This window comes from Acanthamoeba castellanii (assembly GCF_000313135.1).
Source record: "Acanthamoeba castellanii str. Neff unplaced genomic scaffold scf7180000084777, whole genome shotgun sequence".
NCBI lineage: Eukaryota > Discosea > Longamoebia > Acanthamoebidae > Acanthamoeba > Acanthamoeba castellanii.
Genome location: NW_004457712.1, coordinates 262,243 through 280,786, shown reverse-complemented (window position 1 = coordinate 280,786; position 18,544 = coordinate 262,243). Strand labels below are relative to the sequence as shown.

The window sequence follows — 18,544 nt, the reverse complement described above, 5'->3', positions numbered from 1 at the left end:
ACTCTTCCTTGCTCCTGGAATCGCCCGGATGGGGTACCCGCCCCACTCCCTGTGGGGACTTTGGCGTGAATGTGGGCCAGCATGGGCTCACCTCGCTGTCCCGTGCATGTAACGGGTATTACACTGTTGGCAGGCTTGTCGACCGAGTTGATGTCGATGGCGGATGCGCTGGAGAAGGACTTCATGCTCAGGTCGACAGTGGCACAACAGCCAGAGCCGATGCCGCAGAGGCAGCAGCAGAGACAGCAACCGGTCGGAAAGCGGTCGGTGAAATCGCAGAGCACGTCGGACGACGACCGCGGCAACACCGCCGCGCCTGAGCTGTCGGCTCACACGTCCCCGAGCTCGACTTCTCCTGCAGGATCGGTGGGGCGGAGGAGCCGGCTATCGCTGCAGAGACGCAAAAGCGAGGCCGCCAACATGCGGACGGAAGGCGCGAAGAGCGACGAGACACAGCAGAAGGCTCGGGAGAAGGAGAGGGAAGAGCGTGAGCGTAGGGAGAGGGCGAAGAAGGAAAAGGAAGAGCGTGAGCGTATGGAGAAGGAGAAGGAGGAGCGCGAGCGTAGGGAAAAGGAAAAGGAGAGGGAGAGGAAAGAAAAGGAAGAGCGTGAGCGCAGCGAGAAGGAAGAGCGCGAGCGTAGGGAAAAGAAGGAGAGGACAGAAAAGGAAGAACGCGAGCGTGAGCGTAGGGAGAGGGAGAAGAAGGAAAAGGAAGAACGCGAGCGTGAGCGCAGGGAAAAGGAGAAAACCGAGCAAGAGGAGAAAGAGCGCAAGCGCAAGGAGAAGGAGGAGCAAGAGGCCAACGAGAAGGCAAGGGAAAAGCAAAAGAGGTCCGAAGCAATGAGCGCGAGTGGGCCGAGCAGAGGGCAAGCGAGGGGCGTGCAGCAAGGAGGTCAGACCGGCGGTCCCGACGGCAGAGCGAGTCGGCCCACAGGGCTCAAGGAGGGCAAGCGCGCCATCGACGAGACCCGGGAGGACGTGGAGACAGCGCAAGCACCGCATGCTGGCAGGCCCCCGGCGGCGTCGGCAGAGGAGAACCGCAGTCCCACCAAGAAGCAGAAGGTAGATGACCAGCAGGACGAAGGGACCCTCTACCTGGACGGCATCAACCTCCTACGCGCGGAGCAAAATTGTGAGGTACGCGGCGGTGTTGCCGTGGGGGGGGAGAAGCGCCTCAACTCAAAGCGCACGTTCACCTGACCGCAGGACGGGAGGACGTCGATCACGCAGCCGGCGAAGCGACCAAAGAGCCTCAAGAAGCAGCTGGAGGAGGAGCGGCTACAGCGCGACTACCGCTCCATCCGGTCTTTCTTCTCGTTCAACGCCAAGAAGCCCGCCGCCGACGGGGCGCCGACTGCTGTCTCGCCGCGGCTCTCTCCTCCCCGGCAGATTGCAGTCGCGGCGGCAAGCCCTCCTCGGACCGAGCCAGCCGATCCGCCACCGGCGCCGGCAGAGGCCTCGCGAGAAGAAGGTGGCGGAGCAATGGCGGACCCGCCACAAGAAGAGGCGATGACCGACCAGGAACGCAAGAAACTCGCGCGAAGCCGGGCCAGGGCAGCCAGCGACCCGAAGAAGGTACGCATCAAACAGTCTCTTGCTGTTCCTTCTTTTACGATGATCGACTTACTCATCATGGTCGTTCACACAGACGCCTCGCTTCGTGTTCGGGGAGAACTGCCCGGGGTGTGCGACGTGGATGTCCAAGAGCGATATCACCAGCGGCATGCAGGACTCGGCCGAGGCCTCGCAGACGCGCTGCGCCTCGTGCAAGCATGTGTTCGCGCCCAGCGTGGAGGTGACCTTCTCGGTGGGCCGAGAGCAGAAGGAGGACCGCAAGGAGCGTGTGCATTTCTTCGACAAGGTCCGCCTCGAGGCCGTGGCCAAGGAGCGCTACAAGCAGGGCGGGCGAAAGAGCTTCACCATAACCCTCCTTGCCGAAGAACGGTGCGCACTGCGCTCTGTCTCTCGCGCGCGGCCGCTGTGCGTGTGTCGTGTGCATGTGGTCAATGTCTCGGCAGCTCACGAAACGGAGTCATCAATGTGGACAGGACGGACTTGTTTTGGAACCTGGTCTACCACTTCGGCAGCCTCAAGGACGCTGTCTGCACCATCTTCCCCACCCTCAACTGGAACGCTGTCTTTCGTCCAAGTCCCAAGACGACATAGGTCCGAGGCCTTCTTTCCACCACCAGCTCGCAACAACATCCTACAACTTTTCTTGGGGTGGTGAGTGGGCCATGCTGCTGGCTTTCAGCTGTCTCGCCGCGTGGACTGGTGGAGGATGCGGCCTCGCATCATCTTGCCCTTGTGGAAGTCGCCCTCTTCGACGCGGCCGTCGGGGTGGAGCACGCGACCGCGCACGAGGTCGCCCTTCTGCCAGTGGCCCTCGATGCGGCGGCCGGTGGCGTGGTCGTGCAGCTTGCCCTCGCCCTCAAGGTGGTCGCCCTCGAACTGGCCCTCCATCTCCACGTCACCCACCCGCGCACGCCCCTTGAACCGCGTGGCCTGCGGTCCGGCCTCCCACTCGCCCTCCAGCACCCGCCCATCCGCTGCCGCCCCACCGTACACGCATACACGCCACATCAGTCGGCCGGGCTATGGTCGCTCGGCCAGTCATGGACAAGCCAAGAAGGGCGTACCGAGGGTGCGCTTGCCCTTGATCAGTCGGCCCCTGACGAACGTGCCCTCCTCGAGCGTGCCGGCGGTGCTCTTCGCCGTACCGACGAACTCCTCGGTCTCTGGGTTCCACTCACCTTCGGCCTCGCCGTGGCCCTCCATCGTCTGCTTGCCCTTGACCAGACAGCCTACATGTCACAGGCGCAGTCCGCGGTGAGCGCTTCAACCACCACAGCGCTGGACACGATGAGACACGGTTGAGCCGTACCGTCGCGGAAGGTGCCTTCCTCGAGCAGCGCGAAGGAGCTCGCGCCCGCAGCGATCTGTGTGCGGGCGCCCTGCACCAGCACGCCGTGCTCGTCGAACTGGCCCTCGTACACGACCTCGCTCCCATCGGCCCCGGTGACCGCGCGCCGGCCGTGCCGCAGGAGGCCCCGGTCGAACCGTCCCTCCGACACCTCCACCACCTCGCCCTCCGTCTCCGCCTCTTCACTCGCGGCCGACGGCTCTGCGGCCTCCTCCTTTGCCGGCGTGTGCGGCTGCTGGTCCGACGACGCAGAGGCCGCGGGGCCGTCGCTGGCCGGCGGCGGCGGGGTGCGGAGGAGGCTTACGCGGCCGACGAACACGCCGGCCTCGAGCCACTCGCCCACCATCACGTTCCGGTGCCGGCCGTCGATCGGGGCCACGTACTTGCCGCAGCGCAGCGCTCCGGCCGGCGTCCACTCCCCGGCGTACACCCGGCCGTCACTCACCTGCCACCCCACCACCCGCTCCCTATGAGGCGTCGTGCTCGTGTGGTGGTGGTGGCGGTGGTGGTGGGTACCCGAAGGGTGCCCCGCTTGCGGATGCCGCGCTCGAATTCGCCGTCGAAGGTGGCGGTGAGGTTGGCGTCGAGGCGCAGGCGCTGGGTGGCCCGCCCGTGCAGCTCGCCCGCCACCCACTCCCCGTCGTCCTCGGTCCACTTGTCCGCCCCCACGCTCCGACCCCAACCTTGGTACCGAACGCCCGCATGAGTCCGTGATGATGCCAACCACCCTCCTCTGCTCGGAGTGTGTGGTGCCAAGGGGAGAGGTGCACCGTGGGGAGCTCCGTTGCGCCAGTGTCCCTCGTGGTAGGCGCCATTGGCCTGGATGAGCACTCCCTCCCCATCTGCCTCCATCGCCTCGTTCACCTGCAGCGCAACGACGTGCACACGTGAGGAAGGTAGACATGAGGAGGCGCGCGTGTGGTGGCTGGCCGCACCTCGCCCTGGTACTGGACCCCATCGGGACTGCGGCGGCTGACCACCTTCCGGCCCCCCTCTCCCGCAGCAGCGGCCTGGCGCTCAGACGACGGCGCGGAGGACTCCGTGGACATGCGGCGGACCACTGCACGCAGCTGCCAACCTCCCTCCTGTCTCGGCACAGGTCAGCCTACTAGAAAGGGGGAGGGGGTGTCACCAAGCAAAGGGGGAGGAGGTGCGCACGAACCCGTTGGGGGCATGGCACGAGACGGCTCCGGAGAGGGGCGGCAGCGAAGAGGCCGCTGGTGCCGCAGCGCAGGTGGAACGATGACGAGCGTGTGAGCGGGCCGCTGGCTGCCTGGGTGCTCATGTGCCCCCGGGCCAGCGCCCCCACTGTGCCGTGTCTTCCTGCCGTGGCCCGCATGCTTGCTGCTTGCTCGGTCGTTTTTTTCTCTTTTCTTCTGGCTTTTCCCTCTCTTTCCTCTTCGAACTGCCGCTCCGGACAAGGACGACACAGAACAGAAGATCTTTGCAGTCGTGGACAAGTGATGCAGCGAGCTTCTCTCCGGTTGCGGCACGCCCGCCCCTCCTGCGCCAGTGCGCTGGCCCGCTTCTACAGCACCGCCGGCTCTTCTGCCAACAGCGAGCAACTGGTGCGCCTCGAAGCCGACCACCTGCCAGACGGCCGCCCCTCAGGTCCTTCCCCCCCTCTCATCTCTACCGCAACGTTGGTACTAAATAAATACTATTTATAATTCGAGTAAAAAAATGTAAATATTAAAAAAAAACAGGTGTGTATGTGATGACGCTAAACCGGCCGGACAAGTTCAACGCCCTCACGGAGGCCGTGGGCGAGGAGTTCCGCGCCCATGTGGCCGATCTCGCTGCGATGCCGCCTCGCTCTCTCCGCAGTCTCGTCCTCACCGGCGCTGGCCCTGCCTTCTCCGCCGGGTACCACGCTCTACGCGCGCTATGGCAACAACAACAACCGACACGAAGTGGTCTTGGCCGACGTCTCACCTGCCCGCGCTCGTGTGCTTCGCCAGAGGCGACCTGGACTTCCTCTGGGCGCGCACCAAGACCCCGGCCGAGGACAACACCGAGATCATGCTCAAGTTCTACAAACGGTTCAACTCTCTCTTCCTCCCCACTCACACGTGTGATGGCGCCGGTTTCACGGCCTGACGTCGGGGTCTTGTGGTCGTGGCCCACAGGTTCCTCTCCATTCGCAGTCTGCCTGTGCCCGTCATTGCGGCAATCAACGTGCGTCGCTCTGCTGCAATGGTGGTGGTGGTGTCGCGGTCCGCGGCCAACCCTAACCCTCGTATGGCCCCGTGGACAGGGACCGGCAGTGGGTGCGGGCTTCTGTCTGGCGATGAGCTCCGACCTCCGTATCGCGGCCAAGGACGCCAAGCTCTCCGCCAACTTTGTCAAGCTCGGTCTCCACCCCGGTAAAGCCCACACCCAAACCCTCTTCCCTTCATTGTTCGTTCTGGTGGTGCCCCCTCACTCCCCTCACCGGCATTCCGCGGAGGCAGGCCTGGGCGCTACGCACTACATGCCCCGATCCCTCGGCCCGCAAGTGGCGAACCGTCTTCTCTTCGTACGCACCTGTTTCCACCACTGGAGAGGAACGACAGTTAACCATCGCTTTGACAGACCGGTGAGACGTTGACCGGTGACGAGGCGGCGAGGTTGGGCGTGGTGCTGGAGGCCGTGGAGAAGAACCAGGTGTTGCCCCACGCTCTCAACCTCGCCCGAACCATTGCCCTCAATTCCCCCTCGGCCGTACGCCTCCTTGTGCGCACCCTTCGCTACGACGACGACGTCCGTACGTTCTCCCTCCTACTGCCCTTTGTGCACGTCCACTCTGCAAGTCATGTGTGCGATCGTGTGTTGACTCAATGGCCCCGGTGCAGAGTTGGAGCGGGCGCTGCTGCGCGAGGCTGACGGGCAGGCACACTCCTACGCATCTGCCGACCTGCAGGAGGGCCTCACTGCCATCAAGGCCAAGCGCCCGCCCACCTTCTAACCCCACCTCGCACCACGCTTGGGCGATCGCCAAAGTGCGCGAACCTTCGAGAGAAGAAGAAAAATGGCCGAGAGCCCAGGAGCGAAACGGCAACAGGGCGATCCACTCCCATCTCGCTACCATGTTCCCCACGTAATATTGCTCCCCTTATCTGTGGTGCACACATCTTTCTTTTGCTGCGACGACCACGAGAAGAAGACGAGAGAGTTAGCATCATCCAACAGCTGCACTACTGCCAACCTAGCCACGAGTGACATCGTACGTAAAAAGAAGAGGACTGAATATGGGAGCTGCAGCCCGCACTGTTGCGGTCCTCGCCCTTCTGTGGGTGGCTTGTCTTGTGGGGGTTGCCCAAGCCGGTCGCTTCATTGATTTCCCCACTTCAGGCCGCACCAACAAGGTACCTATCTGACATTGCCCCCCCCCCACATCATCGTTTTCTTTCTCGTCTTCATTTTCGTGGTTTTCGTTCTTTCTTTTTTTCGATTTTTTTGGTTGGCTGTGGCACTCAACTTATGCTCTTCGCAGCTCTTCGTTCCTTCGCGAACCGATGAAGCGTCGCCGTTGTTCGTCATGCTCCATGGCTGCACCCAAAACCCAACCGACTTCGCGGCCGGTACTTACGCACCCACCTCCTCACTTCCGGATCAGAACCAAGCTTGCGTCTACGCGTTTCGTACAGGTTCCGCAGCCCTCTCTAAAATTGCGTGTGTCTTTACCACCCAGGCACCCAGATGAACGTCTTCGCGGAGAAGTACAACTTTTATGTGCTCTACCCCGAGCAGACCTCCTCCGCCAACGCCAACAAGTGTTGGCTCTGGTGCGCTTACCACCACCTCCTAACCCTCTCCACTGTAGCGGTGATGGCTTACGCGGCTGTGTGTGCGCGGGCGAGGGCAGGTGGGAGCCCACCAGCCAGGCCCGGAATGGCGACAACAAGTTGATCGCCGACATGACGGCCAAGGTCATCTCCTCCTACAACGTCTCCTCGTCCCGCGTGTTCGTCGGCGGCCTCTCTGCCGGCGCTGCCCAGTCCGTCCTGGTCGCCGTTGGTATCCTCCCGCGACCCTTGGTCTCTCTTTGTGTCGTGTGTTGTGTGTCGCGTGTGTCGTATCGTGTATCATGTATTGCGTGTTGTGTGAGAAAGGGTGACTAATGTGAACGTGATGGTGATGGGAATGGCCGCAGCGTATCCGGAGGTGTTTGCGGGCCTGGCGGTGGGCGCAGGCTTGGAGTGGAAGGCGGCTGAGTCGGTGATCGGGGCCTACACGGCAATGTCTAGCGGCGGCCCCTCCCCCGCCAAGCAGGGCGCCGGCGCCTACGCGCAGGAGGGCGCCCAGGCGCGCGTGCAGAAGGTGCTGGTCATCCACGGCACCTCCGACTCGACCGTCCAGTCGGTCAACGGCAAGCAGGTGGTCTCCCAGTACGCCACCACCCTCGACTACGTTCTCGGCAAGGGCAAGTCCCTCGGCTACCTCACCGACGTGCCCACCGCGACCACCAAGGGCCAGGTCACCGGCGGAAGGGTGCGGCAAGCCTCACCACCCATATAGGCCTGCTCACCGCCTTCTTCCTGGGCTCACCACCGCACACGCACACCACCGCACACGCACATCCGCGCTGCAGGCGTATACGCTGTTTGAGTATGCGGACACGGCACCGGAGAGCGGGCAGGTGTTGATCAAGTTCCTGGAGGTGACGGGCATGGGCCACGCGTGGAGTGGCGGTTCGTCCTCGGGCACCTACGCAGACCCCAAGGGTCCCGATGCCAGGCACCACCTCCCGCGTGCCTGCTCCCCCCCTTCGTGCTAAGCCATGCTCAGTTGACTAACTCTCTATTCCAACCGGCCACAGCGCTCTGATGGTGGAGTGGTTCTTGCTCTCCAGCGACAACACGACGACCACCACCGGCACTACTTCCACCACCAGCGGTACCACGACGACCTCTACCACCTCGACGACCTCGACCACTGGCGACTCGACCACTGGCGGATCGACCACCTCGACCACCACCAGCACGACCGGTGGCGGCGACGAGTACACCTTCCAAGGTACGTACCTTGCTCGCTTGGCCTGGGCAGTTCGTTGAGTTCACACATTTGGGCCGTGTCGTCAGCCGTGCAGCGTGAGTCGGGCTTCGTCGGCCAGCTGGTCGCCGACGGGTACGGCTCCAGCGTTGCCAAAGTGGGCGACAAGGGTGCGCAACCCTCTCACTTCTCTTTCTCTGGACCCACGCCACCGCACATTCGCTCAATGAATGGAACGCATTTGATTTTCGATTGGCAGGATTTTACAACACGGACACCTATCGCACGATCCTGTCGTTCGACACGTCCTTCCTGGTCCCGGAGATGAGCGTCTCGCAGGCCGTGCTGCGGATCTACCGCAGGTCCCTCACCGGCGCCGTGGGCCAGATCAGCATCGACGTCAAGCAGGGCTACTTCGGCAACAGCGACTCCCTCGAACAGGTACCCAGAAGCATCGACTCCCCCCCTCCCTCTTCTTGACACAACCTAACGGCGCGTGTCGTGTCGTGGTGTGTGCGTGTGGTGTGTTGTGTGCGATTAGGGCGATTACTCGGCGTCAGCGAGCGCGACTGGTGTGGCGACGCTCTCGGTGCCGAACAGCGACGGAGAGTACAGCGAGGTGGTGCTCCCGCCCAGCGCGCTGTCTCTCATCAACTCCCAGGGCGGCCAGCCCGGCGCGCGCACCCAGTTCCGCCTGCGCGCGGCCACCACGGCTTCGTTCTACGCCAATCTCCTCGAGATCGATGCCGGCGACGCCGCCTCTCCTTCCAACGACGCCGCCCTCATCGTCAAGTACCATCGCACCTCCACCAGCGAGGAGGGCTTCGGGTCCTACCTCTAAACAATCACCCGTGTACCATTTTATACACCAAACCAACAATTATTTGTCCAATTTGTTTTAAATACCACTTGTGCATTTTTAGGTAAAATGGAAAAATAAATAATACTCGAGGTAAGAGCGAGGTCACCCCAAAACCACAACTTGCAAGCTCGCAACAACACCACCACCAACACCGAGAAAAGAAGCCATGCACGTCGAGTTGCCCACGTCGTCTGAGGGGCTGGTGGTTCTTCGCAACAGGGCCACGGGGGAGTACGTTGAGCTCGAGCCTGCGCACGGTGGTGCCGTTCGCCAGATCGCCCTCCTCGACCACTCTTCATCGCCCCCCACCCTCCTTCCACTACTCCAGAACGGCCCTGGTATACTGCCCCCCCCCCACTACCATTCAGCACCAGTGTAGTGTAGTGTAGTGACGCTTTTCTTGGCGTGCACACGTTTAGAGGTTCGCTTTGCGGGTAGCCAGCTGGTGCGCCCCCCTCCCCCCAAGCAGGTCTGCGCTTGACTTTCGGTGGGCAACGCCAACCCTCTCACACACGCATGCACCAGATTCCGTGGCCGAACAGGGTGAGGGATGGCAAGTACAAGCTGGCGGACGGGAGAAGCTACGAGGGCCTGCCCATCAACGAGCCCTTCCCGCGGCATACCTCCCTCCACGGCCTCCTCTACGACAGGCCGATGACCACCGCCTCCTACGAGGACGCCGCCGGCGACAGCACCGCGTCCGTCACCTTCGTCCACCACCTCGACGGCTCTGTGCGCCCCACCACCCACTACCACCCACTACCACTCCTTTGCTGACGCTGGTGATGGTGGTGTCGGCAGGATGCGGGCTATCCGTTCAAGGTCAAGGTGGAACTGACCTACCGCCTCATCAGCGCCCCTGGCAAGCAAACTCGAATGGAATGTGAGACTGTGGTACACGTTACCCCCGCGAGCGCGCGCCATGCATGCACACACCCAGCAGCGACACTCAAGTGTGCCGCGGGTTGTGTTGCGGGCCGTAGGCGTACAACGAGGGCACGGAGGCGGCTCCGTTTCGACAGGCTGGCATCCGTACATCCGCCTGCCTGCCAAGAGCATCGACACGCTGCGCATGACCATGGAAGCTGGGGAGACCTACATAGTCGACGAGCAGATGTACGACACACACGACACACACGACACACGACACACACATACACAAGCACGACGCTGATCGTAGGCGCGAGCAGGATCCCGGTCGGGTCGGAGTCGTGGCCTGGAATGGACGACGACCTGCTGGCTGGAAAGAAGTTCGACTCGGGCTTCCGGTTCGCCGAGCTTTCCCAAGAGTCCGGCGGCATCCACCGCACTCTCCTCTGCGACCGTGAGGCCCGCGTCACTCTCGTCCTCTGGCAGGACCGCTCCTTCCCCTGTTTCCAGATTTACACTCCCGGTACGCACGCATTCACGCACACGCACCATCGCACACGCACTCATGACACTCATCTGCGTGGGAACCGGCACAGACACACGTGATAGCATCGCCTTGGAGCCCATGTCGCATGCGACCAACGGCTTCAACACGAACGACTACAGCCTGCTCCAGCCCGGCGCCTCGACCCCGGGCTTCAAGGGCACCTACGGCGTCTACCTCCAGTAGAACCACAACCGTACTAATAAATGGTTGCAAACGTTCGCTGGCAACGGAGGCCGAGTGATGTGGTTTTAGAAGTGTTGTCGTTGGTGGCTGGCGACGAGGAGGCGGTTGGCGGTGGTGCCAACGAGTACATAGGGTTGGTGTGGGTGCGAGGCCACGCAGGTCACGGGCGCGTACGTTTTGATGTGCACCGCCTGCTTTCGCCTCCGCTCCTCGTCGTCCTCCTTGGGCGCCGTGATCTTTCGTCTGCAGCGCATCCCACTCAGTCAGAGCTGGCAACACACACGACACACACACACGACACACACGACACACACGACACACACGACACACACGCAAACAAGTACCGGGCAATGATGGAGGCAGCGGTGGGCGGGTCGTAGTGCTGAGCGACGAGGTCGATGACCGGCTTGTCGGGCTCCTCGATCCGGCACGCGGCCATGTTGGCGATGGAAACCGTGTACTGGCCCTCCTCCTGGTAGCTGCCGCCGCACAGGCACGCGCCCTCGGCGGTGAGGGCCGCCCGGCCGCGCGAGGCGTTGGGGTACGGGTAGGCCGGGGCCAACGCCGCCGACATCAATGACTCGGCGCCCGAGGTCGCCGGCTGTCGCCTGGCCTCGCCCGCAGTCCCCGCAGATGGCGCGATCGCGGGCGGACGGTAGAGCGCCACCAGGCCCTCGTGCCCCTTCGTCAAGTCCACCAGCCCTGTGATACATCACAATTTCTGTTAATATTATTTATACATATGTTGCAAAATATAAATAAAAAGTTATGAAGCGCGGTACCAGAGATGGAGTTCCAGGAGAGGTGGAAATAGAGGCGATCGGGGTGGTGTGGGTCGAGGATGAGCGACGAGATGCCGCGCTCGGCGTCGCGGGCGGTGAAGCCCGGTACGGCGTAGCTGCCCAGGCTGTGCGTATGGAGCGCGTAGATGGGCTTCCGGAAGTCGTACACGTGAATGTCACCTGTGTTCGTTACATCGGAGCACAGCACCACCGCCGAGCAAGCAAGCAACAACAAACGTTCATCTCAAGCCATGCCAAGCAACTGGCGCCGGTCAAGCGCGTACGTACCGGTCTCGGTGCCGATGTAGACCATGTTGCCATCGTCGCTTACCTGCAGGCAGCTGTAGTTGCCCCTCGCTACCGACCGTCATCATCAGCAATCGAAGAATGTGGCGAATGGGCAGCGCTGGACGGGGGGGGAGGAGAGAGTACTGCGGACGTGTGGTAGGTCGAAGGCCTGCTTGGGCTGGAGGTACAAGCGTTGGCTGGCCTCCTTCTGCCTACGCCGGCGCTCGATCTCCTGCGCGCTCTGCTGCGAGGCTCCGCGCTTCCGCACGAGGCCGGTGCGCGGGAGGAGGTTGCCCATCGCCTCCGCAAAGTCGCTTTTGTCCACCCGCTGTCGCTTGGCTCGCTGCTGCTGCGCCGTCTTCGCAGCCTTCGACGTTTGTTGCTCACCTTCGTCATCGTCGTTCTCCTTAGCCCCGCCCACGTAGGCGTCTCTGTCTCGCTTGGTCCCGCTCGCACGCTGCGACGAAGACGCTGATGTCGGTCGTGGAGTAGAAGAGTTCATGCTCGGTGATCGACTAGCCGTCGATGATGTCGAGGTCGATGTGGACGTAGACGATGAAGATGAAGATGAGGAAGACGCCGAAGCAAAGACCGGCTCCGATGCGGCCCGCAGGTCCCAAAATTGCATCGACGAGTTCCTCGAGATGCCCACGAGCAGTCCTCTGCGGCTCGACTGAGTCAGAAAGGCTGGCGATGTGGGATGGGTGGGGGGTGGGTGGGTGGGTGGAGAGGTGGCCACCTGGGCTTGTTGAAGGCGAGGTCGCACACGCCCACGTTCTTGTTCTTGTTGTGGACGATGCGGGTCGGGGCGGAGCCCTTGCAGGCGGCCACGTCGTAGGCGAAGATGTCCTGCCAAGACGAGAACCCCACCACCAGCTCGCTCTCGGTCCATGGACTCCACTGCACCGTATCCACATTGTGTGTTCTATCGTGTGTGCGTGCGTGTGCGAAGGTGAATGTGCAAGAATGTAGGACGTGAGCTGATTGTGAGGACAACGCACGCGTTGATGGTGAGGATCGGCGGGTCGAAGGGCACCATCGGCGATGAAGCCGCTTCATCTCGGGACAAGACGCTGTACGACCGCTGAGCAACGGTTGTGAGAACGATGCGATGAGAGGAATAACAAAACAAAACGCACCCCCGAAAGACCATCGACGAGGGTCTCCTGCCGATAGATATCCTGGGGCTTGGCGGCGGGCGGGTTGTAGTAGTAGGGCAGCATGGTGGACTCGAAGCGGGCAAAGTCGTGGACCTGCACCCGCCCGTCGCTACTGCCCAACGCCACAAACTCGCCCTTGACACGCCCACGTCAGCGAAGTATGAGTTGAGACGCGGCGCAGAGCTGTGAGCCGCCCAGCAGACATCAACAAGCAGAGGAGCCAACGGGGAACCTTGGGATCAAACCGGATTTCGTTGACGGCCCGCTCTCGCGACGACTCGGCGACCGGCAGCTCGTAGTGTGCGACCTGCAGTGGCGTGTGAGTGCTTGTGGTGGCAAGATACAGCGTGACGCGTCACGCTGAGGAGAGAGAGCTGAGGAGAGAACTGAGGTGAACTGACCTGAGTGAAGGCGGAGTGGAGGTGCTGCCAGCGGAGGTCGGCCCGCATGCCGGTCGGGAGGCGGCCGGTCAGTTGGTAGGCGCCCCACGCTTTGCCCCAGCCCTGGTCTCTTCTGCACACGCCACAGAGAGGGAACCCAGCAATCGATTTGTTAGCGCGTCTTCATGATGAGTAAAGGGGAGGGAGAGGAAGCACCGAGCGAGAGAGGGCTTGGGAGGTGCGAGAAGCTCTTCAATCATAAGATCCTCCTTCGTCATCGATTCCGATCCCGAGGAATCATTTCTGCTATGAGATGAAGAGCTTTCTACCCGCGCTATTTTCAAAGGCTTGAAATAGCGTTCCATGTGGTCCAGCTGGATGGCTTCTATCAAGTTCTCCCCTCTTGAATTAAATCTATTGTCAATTTACTCAAGTTTGCGTTCCTTGTTTTGGCGGGAAAATTTTGGCGGGAAAGAACCAGCTGCTTCAGCCAGCTTCCTCTTCCTCTGTCGTCTTTGCCTTTGTCTTCCTGGTGGCATTCTTCTTGGTGCCCTCTTCCTCCTGATTGCCGGCGTTGTTTGGCTTCTTCCTCTCCTGCTGTTGCTTTCTGGAACCTGAGGCGGAGTCTTCTTTGGCTGCGGGGGCGTAGTCCTCGGGGTCCATGAGGCGACAATGCTGTAGGCTGTCCAGCAGCCACTACACCCCACACAACGCCAATTTTTCAGTGCGTCCGATAGGGCTCACCACAAAAAAAAAGGCAAGAAGTGCACGTACGTCTTCCCTTACCACCTTCAGGGCCGGGTTGTCTTCTCCAACCTCAGGCCTGGCCGAGATGAGGTAGTTGGCCCTCGTCCGCTTGTTTGTTACCTGCGTCCACCCCAACACGGCCCTCGCATATCAGATGAGCAATCTAACGCACTCCAACAGGATGTACGAAAGTGGACCCACCTTGCCGTTGCAGAGGCCCACCAGATGTCTCAGGTCTTGTGCGCTGACTTTGTTGCCGGTGGGATTGACATATACACTTTGCTTGCCGAGCAGATTGCACTTTCGTTCAACTGTTGGCAGGGAACCACCGCAAGTCAGGTCCACGTGAGTTCACACCGACAAACAACTACTATTGTTGGCTGGTACCAGCAGTCAGCCGAGCTTGCCGAGCACCTGGGAACCAGTCCACGGCTGTCGTGGTTGTGGAGAGTCAGCCCCAGAGCGAGGGATCAGCAAGAGACTGTAGGAGGAGCGCACACCTTCGAATTCGTGCTCGGGGAGCCACTTGCCGGCTGCGAGGGACTGCCAGAGCCAATCCGGCTTCACAATGAAGCAGCCCATCCCGAGGCCGAAGAGTACCTTCATCGTCCTCTTGTTATCGCCCACAACGACGTGGGTCATCGTCTCCGGTATGTTGGGCACCACCATCGCGTTGCCGAGGTTCAGCGCCACGTCCCCCTGTTTTGTAGTGGTGGTGAGCACATGAGGAGCATTCCATCATCGTCATCATAGAGGGCGGGCAGTACCAGCAGGCCTCGTTCGTCGAGCGGCAGGCCAGAGATGCTGATGACCTTGTGTTCGGTTGCAGCCTTGTCTTTCTTGGGCGCTACCTATTCGATCGCGTGGAGACACGTCACCGTCAGCCCAGAGCCAGAAGCCACATACTGCGCGTAGCTCTCTCTACGCACCTTCCGCTTCTTGGAAGCAGATCGTCGTTCCTCTTCTTCGTCTTCATCGCCACCTGACTCCCTTTCCTTCTCCTTCTCTCCATCATCGCTCTCGCCACCGCTTTCATCATCCGCCGCCGACTTGCCTTTCCGTTTGGTTGTGCGGGCGGGTGCCTTTTTCCGGCCTTTTCTCGCACCGGCCGGTGGCGCTTTCTTCTTTTCCCGCCCCGCGCCCTTTGCCTTGCCCACCTTCCGTTGTTGTCGCTTCTTCGTCCCCTTGCCCTCATCGGAGGGCTCCTCCTCTTCCTCCTCTGCTTCCTCTTCCTCCTCTTCCTGCTTCTTCTTCTTTTTCTTTTGTTCGACCTCTTTGGCTTCCCTCCTTTTTTCCGTCTTCTTGGCGTCGCGACTCCTTCCCACCACCGGGGCCTGCTCAGCATCCTCGCTATCGACCGCATCGGGATGAGCGGCGTCGGCATCGCTATCGGCAGGAGGTGCCTTCTTGTGCCGCTTGCTGACGGCCGCTACGCCATCTGCGCGGCCATCAGCCTCACGCCGCTGGCCTCCATCCGCCGCTGCCGTCGCCTCCTCCGCCTCCTCGTCCCGCGGCCTCTTCCTCCCCTCCGCCGTCGTGGCGGTTGACTTCTTCTCCGCTGCCGCCGGGCCTCCATTCTCCTTCTCCTGCGGTTGTGGCTCCTTTTCCTTCTTCCCGTCCTTTCCTTCTTCTCCTTCTACTTTGCTCTCACCATCTTCGCCATCGTCGAGCACGCCCTTCAGCACCTCCGCCTCCATCGAGAAGAACCCTGCGCGGCCGCACGCACCACACGTCATCACAATGGACATCAGGCCCAGCGGCAGGGTCTTCCAGAGAGTCAGCACGGTGTACCTTCTTCGAAGAGGTCATGGTCGTCGTCAAGGTCCGCGGGCGGTGCGGCAGCTGCTCGACGAGGCGTCGTCGCGGCGGTGAGGCCGGGGAAGGTGTCGCTCAGGGGTATGGTCACGTCGAGGTCGTCGTCGTCCAGCACGGTCGAGTCTTCGTCAGCATTGTGGTACGACATGCCGTGCTGTGGTTGCTCGCTGCCAACTGCCGCGGCCCGCCCCGGCGCACCCGCCGACGCCCTGCGCTCGGCGGGCCTCCCCGCACCCCTGCCGATGCCTCCCGCACGCACTCCTGCGTCGGCTGAGTCGTCGTCGAGCACCAAAACTTGGTCGTTGTCTTCTTCTTTTTCCTCAAGATCCTCCTCCTTCCGCCTGTCATCTTCGTGCGCGGAGGAAGATGGATTCTTGAGCTTGTACTTAGCCCAGGGGCTGTAGCCCTCAGACAACTGGTTGGACGCCGCCAGGGCCTTCTTCAGCAGCCGCGACGACATGTCGGTTTCTTTTTAAATAAATAGTATTGATTTCTTTCTTTTTTCTTTTGGTTTATTCAACTTTTCCGGCTGCGAGGTTGGCGCCAGAACAAGCAGAAACGAACGTCACAGATGCCTGGCCACTCGTCGTTGTGGTGGTGGGGCGTGGCGGCAGCGTTGCAAGTGTTGCGTCGCTCCCCCGCCGAAGCGCTCGTATGGACGACCACCGTGGCCGCTCTGGCACTCCGAGGTGCCGGGTGGTCCAGCATCTCCGGAACTAGCTCAACTGATGGATCATCCACCACCGCCCTCGCTCTGGCTATCGCCCCCTTGGGCGTGCTGGCCTGGCAGACGGGCCTCCGTGGCGGCTTCCTGTGGCAGCTTGTCCCGCTGGTGCCCGTCATCGCCGCCCCGCTGCTGCCCGCGGTGCTCAGCGCTGTGCCGTGGCCGAGCTCAGGGCCGGCGTGGTGGGCCGCCTGGGGCGTTGGGTGGCTCCTGGCCGCCGCCTCGCTGGCCGCCCTCCTCGCCTTCCCGCCCGTGCCCTTCCCACCTCGCACCGCCCCGCGGACCAGAGATCTCGATGCCGCAGCGAGTGGTGCCAGATCTGCAGCTCGATCTGCGAAGCTCTACGACGTGGGCTTCCGACACGGCGAAGAAGATGAAGGAGATGAACGGGGCAGGCGGGCCTTCTACGTGTGGTACCCGGCCGCCCGAGGCAGCCGCACCACCTCCCACAAGAGCCGAGGCGACAGCGGCACGTCGCACTACTTCCCGCAGTTCACAAGCCAGATGGAGGCCATGTTCGAGTCCATGCAGTACCGCCTGCCCACGGCCCTCCTCTTTTCCCACCTCCGCTACGTCCACCCCAACACCCTGGCCGACGCCCCGCTCCTGCCCGCTCCCTGTGCGCCGTCGACGGAGGCTGCCGACGACGGAGGGCCGCGGTGGCCGGCGATCGTCTTCAGCCACGGGCTCTACGGCTTCCCCTCGCTCTACACGCACCTCTGCTCCAGCCTGGCTTCCCTCGGCTACGTCGTGGTATGGACTGCACACCACGTGCACTCTCGGTGTATAGTGATGGTTGATCTCAATGTATGCGTGTATGCGGTGTGCGTGTGCGATGTGCGATGGGTTGTGACCAGGTGGCTGTGGGACACACGGACGGGTCGGGGAGTATCGTGTCGCCGGCTCGTGGCGATATCCTCACCGCCTTCGAGCCGCTGCCGACTTCACCGTCGGGCCAGGAGCTGGGCGGTCATGGTGAGGCCTCGCCCTCACCCCTCGCACATTGCTGTCCGGCAGCTTGCTCACCAACCTTCGTCTTCTACGCACCTGCCTAGACCTGTGGAAGTTCCGCAATCGACAGCTCGACGTGCGGGTGGATGACCTGGAGGCCTGCTTGGACACTCTGCACCGCTGGAACAGCGACACCGAAAGCCCCTTCTATGGCACCGTCTCCCACCACACACACCAGCACACACCAGCACACGCTGACTCCTCGGCACCACAGAGGCGGTGGATTTGGCGAAGGTGGCGGTGGCGGGCCACTCGTTCGGCGGCGGGACCAGCCTCGGGCTCGTGCTGCGCGAAGCCGAGTCGCGCAGCCTGGCCAGCTGCGGCAAGTCGGCCGCCGAGCGAAACACGAGCGTGCGCGGTGCGATCCTCTTCGACGGCTGGATGTTCCCGCTCAAGGGCAGCGAGGGCCCCGCGTTCGATCGCGTCATCCCCCCGCAGCGCTTCGATGCCTCCGTCCCCGTCCTCTTCATCAACGCCGAGATGTGGCACGGCAGCGAGCCCTACTTCATGTGCGTCGTCATCTCCTCTTTCGCTCTCTTTCGTTCTATGTTGTCTTGTCGTGGACCACTCATGCGGTGAGGTGGTCTGGCCGGGAGCAGGTTGAATAAGGAGCGCATCGGACAGCTGTGCGAGCTCAGCAAGGGCCGGTGGCGCAGCTTCACGCTCAAGGGCACGGGCCACCACAACTGGAACGACTTTTGCTTCTACGCCCCGATCGTCAGCCGGTAAGCTCGCGCTCACAACCACCACCGCCGCCAACTCGTGCGTCATGACTCACGGGTTCTCGTGTGCCGTCGCGCAGGCTGGTGGGGCTGACGCGGGAGCGAGACTTGACCGAAGCACACGACGACACGATGGCCCTCGTGGACGCCTTCCTCGCCGACGTGCTGACCGACGACCAGGACGCGACGAGCGACGAGCTGCCGCGGCTGCCGCGGCTCGACCGCGCCGTGTCCGCCATCCTCCGCGAGAACCCGTCGCACGAAGACGCCGTCCTGGAAGTCGATGCTGCACCTGGTCGTCATCGTAACGATTCCATTGCTTCAAAGCAGCAACAATAATATCAATACACAGACTTGATCTAGTTGATGGTCTGGCGCGAGTAGCGCTTGGCCTTGTCGTCCTCATCATCGTCATCGTCAACGGCAGCCGCGTCGTAGTGGTCGTCATCTTCATAAGGAGGAGGAGGAGGAGACGAAGTGGCCGTCCTGGTGGGTCCGTGCCGGGGCCAGCCCTCTTGGCGGCCGGCGGCGGCAGCCGAGTAATGGAGAGGCGTTG

At 62.2% G+C, this 18,544-nt stretch overlaps 9 protein-coding genes across 9 annotated transcripts in view; 5 read left to right on the top strand and 4 right to left on the bottom strand.

The window, feature by feature from the left end:
* Positions 1–534: 534 nt before the first annotated feature.
* ACA1_288760 (uncharacterized protein) lies at positions 535–2,166 on the top strand (the record flags this gene model as incomplete). The annotated part of the gene is made up of 4 exons (XM_004367853.1): positions 535–1,137; positions 1,207–1,575; positions 1,649–1,944; positions 2,019–2,166. 4 exons carry the CDS (start codon positions 535–537, stop codon positions 2,164–2,166), a joined length of 1,416 nt encoding a protein of 471 aa, XP_004367910.1.
* Positions 2,167–2,250: 84 nt separating this feature from the next.
* ACA1_288750 (MORN repeatcontaining protein) lies at positions 2,251–4,208 on the bottom strand (the record flags this gene model as incomplete). The annotated part of the gene is made up of 7 exons (XM_004367852.1): positions 2,251–2,549; positions 2,640–2,804; positions 2,885–3,368; positions 3,440–3,606; positions 3,694–3,787; positions 3,859–3,983; positions 4,082–4,208. 7 exons carry the CDS (start codon positions 4,206–4,208, stop codon positions 2,251–2,253), a joined length of 1,461 nt encoding a protein of 486 aa, XP_004367909.1.
* A 178-nt stretch (positions 4,209–4,386) lies between these two features.
* ACA1_288740 (enoylCoA hydratase/isomerase family domain containing protein) lies at positions 4,387–5,870 on the top strand (the record flags this gene model as incomplete). The annotated part of the gene is made up of 8 exons (XM_004367851.1): positions 4,387–4,534; positions 4,630–4,789; positions 4,885–4,965; positions 5,053–5,101; positions 5,181–5,289; positions 5,377–5,441; positions 5,498–5,669; positions 5,758–5,870. 8 exons carry the CDS (start codon positions 4,387–4,389, stop codon positions 5,868–5,870), a joined length of 897 nt encoding a protein of 298 aa, XP_004367908.1.
* A 284-nt stretch (positions 5,871–6,154) lies between these two features.
* ACA1_288730 (esterase, PHB depolymerase subfamily protein) lies at positions 6,155–8,738 on the top strand (the record flags this gene model as incomplete). Its single annotated transcript, XM_004367850.1, has 11 exons — positions 6,155–6,229; positions 6,399–6,486; positions 6,597–6,690; positions 6,771–6,922; positions 7,059–7,396; positions 7,497–7,656; positions 7,741–7,907; positions 7,995–8,067; positions 8,157–8,193; positions 8,260–8,338; positions 8,439–8,738. Coding segments are annotated over 11 exons (1,563 nt in total), but the record flags the coding sequence as incomplete, so codon positions are not given.
* Positions 8,739–8,925: 187 nt separating this feature from the next.
* ACA1_288720 (aldose 1epimerase subfamily protein) lies at positions 8,926–10,359 on the top strand (the record flags this gene model as incomplete). Its single annotated transcript, XM_004367849.1, has 6 exons — positions 8,926–9,097; positions 9,229–9,491; positions 9,561–9,642; positions 9,743–9,875; positions 9,950–10,152; positions 10,226–10,359. 6 exons carry the CDS (start codon positions 8,926–8,928, stop codon positions 10,357–10,359), a joined length of 987 nt encoding a protein of 328 aa, XP_004367906.1.
* Positions 10,360–10,424: 65 nt separating this feature from the next.
* ACA1_288710 (WD domain, G-beta repeat-containing protein) lies at positions 10,425–13,247 on the bottom strand (the record flags this gene model as incomplete). Its single annotated transcript, XM_004367848.1, has 11 exons — positions 10,425–10,602; positions 10,704–11,061; positions 11,142–11,321; positions 11,430–11,472; positions 11,581–12,091; positions 12,169–12,354; positions 12,431–12,513; positions 12,569–12,724; positions 12,822–12,896; positions 12,991–13,102; positions 13,186–13,247. The coding sequence occupies 11 exons, from the start codon at positions 13,245–13,247 to the stop codon at positions 10,425–10,427; spliced, it is 1,944 nt and encodes a 647-aa protein (XP_004367905.1).
* Positions 13,248–13,455: 208 nt separating this feature from the next.
* On the bottom strand, positions 13,456–15,991 carry ACA1_288700 (BRCA1 C Terminus (BRCT) domain containing protein; the record flags this gene model as incomplete). Its single annotated transcript, XM_004367847.1, has 7 exons — positions 13,456–13,644; positions 13,744–13,836; positions 13,918–14,027; positions 14,217–14,415; positions 14,484–14,567; positions 14,646–15,424; positions 15,508–15,991. 7 exons carry the CDS (start codon positions 15,989–15,991, stop codon positions 13,456–13,458), a joined length of 1,938 nt encoding a protein of 645 aa, XP_004367904.1.
* Positions 15,992–16,102: 111 nt separating this feature from the next.
* Positions 16,103–18,327, top strand: ACA1_288690 (the record flags this gene model as incomplete). The annotated part of the gene is made up of 6 exons (XM_004367846.1): positions 16,103–17,008; positions 17,113–17,230; positions 17,311–17,423; positions 17,483–17,775; positions 17,866–17,991; positions 18,069–18,327. The coding sequence occupies 6 exons, from the start codon at positions 16,103–16,105 to the stop codon at positions 18,325–18,327; spliced, it is 1,815 nt and encodes a 604-aa protein (XP_004367903.1).
* Positions 18,328–18,347: 20 nt separating this feature from the next.
* Positions 18,348–18,544, bottom strand: part of ACA1_288680 (uncharacterized protein) — a gene marked incomplete at both ends in the record, with an annotated part of 4,337 nt that continues 4,140 nt past the window's right edge. Inside the window, one exon of the mRNA XM_004367845.1 lies at positions 18,348–18,474. Within this exon, the coding sequence (XP_004367902.1) occupies positions 18,348–18,474 (127 nt within the window). The remainder of the gene's footprint in view (positions 18,475–18,544) is intronic.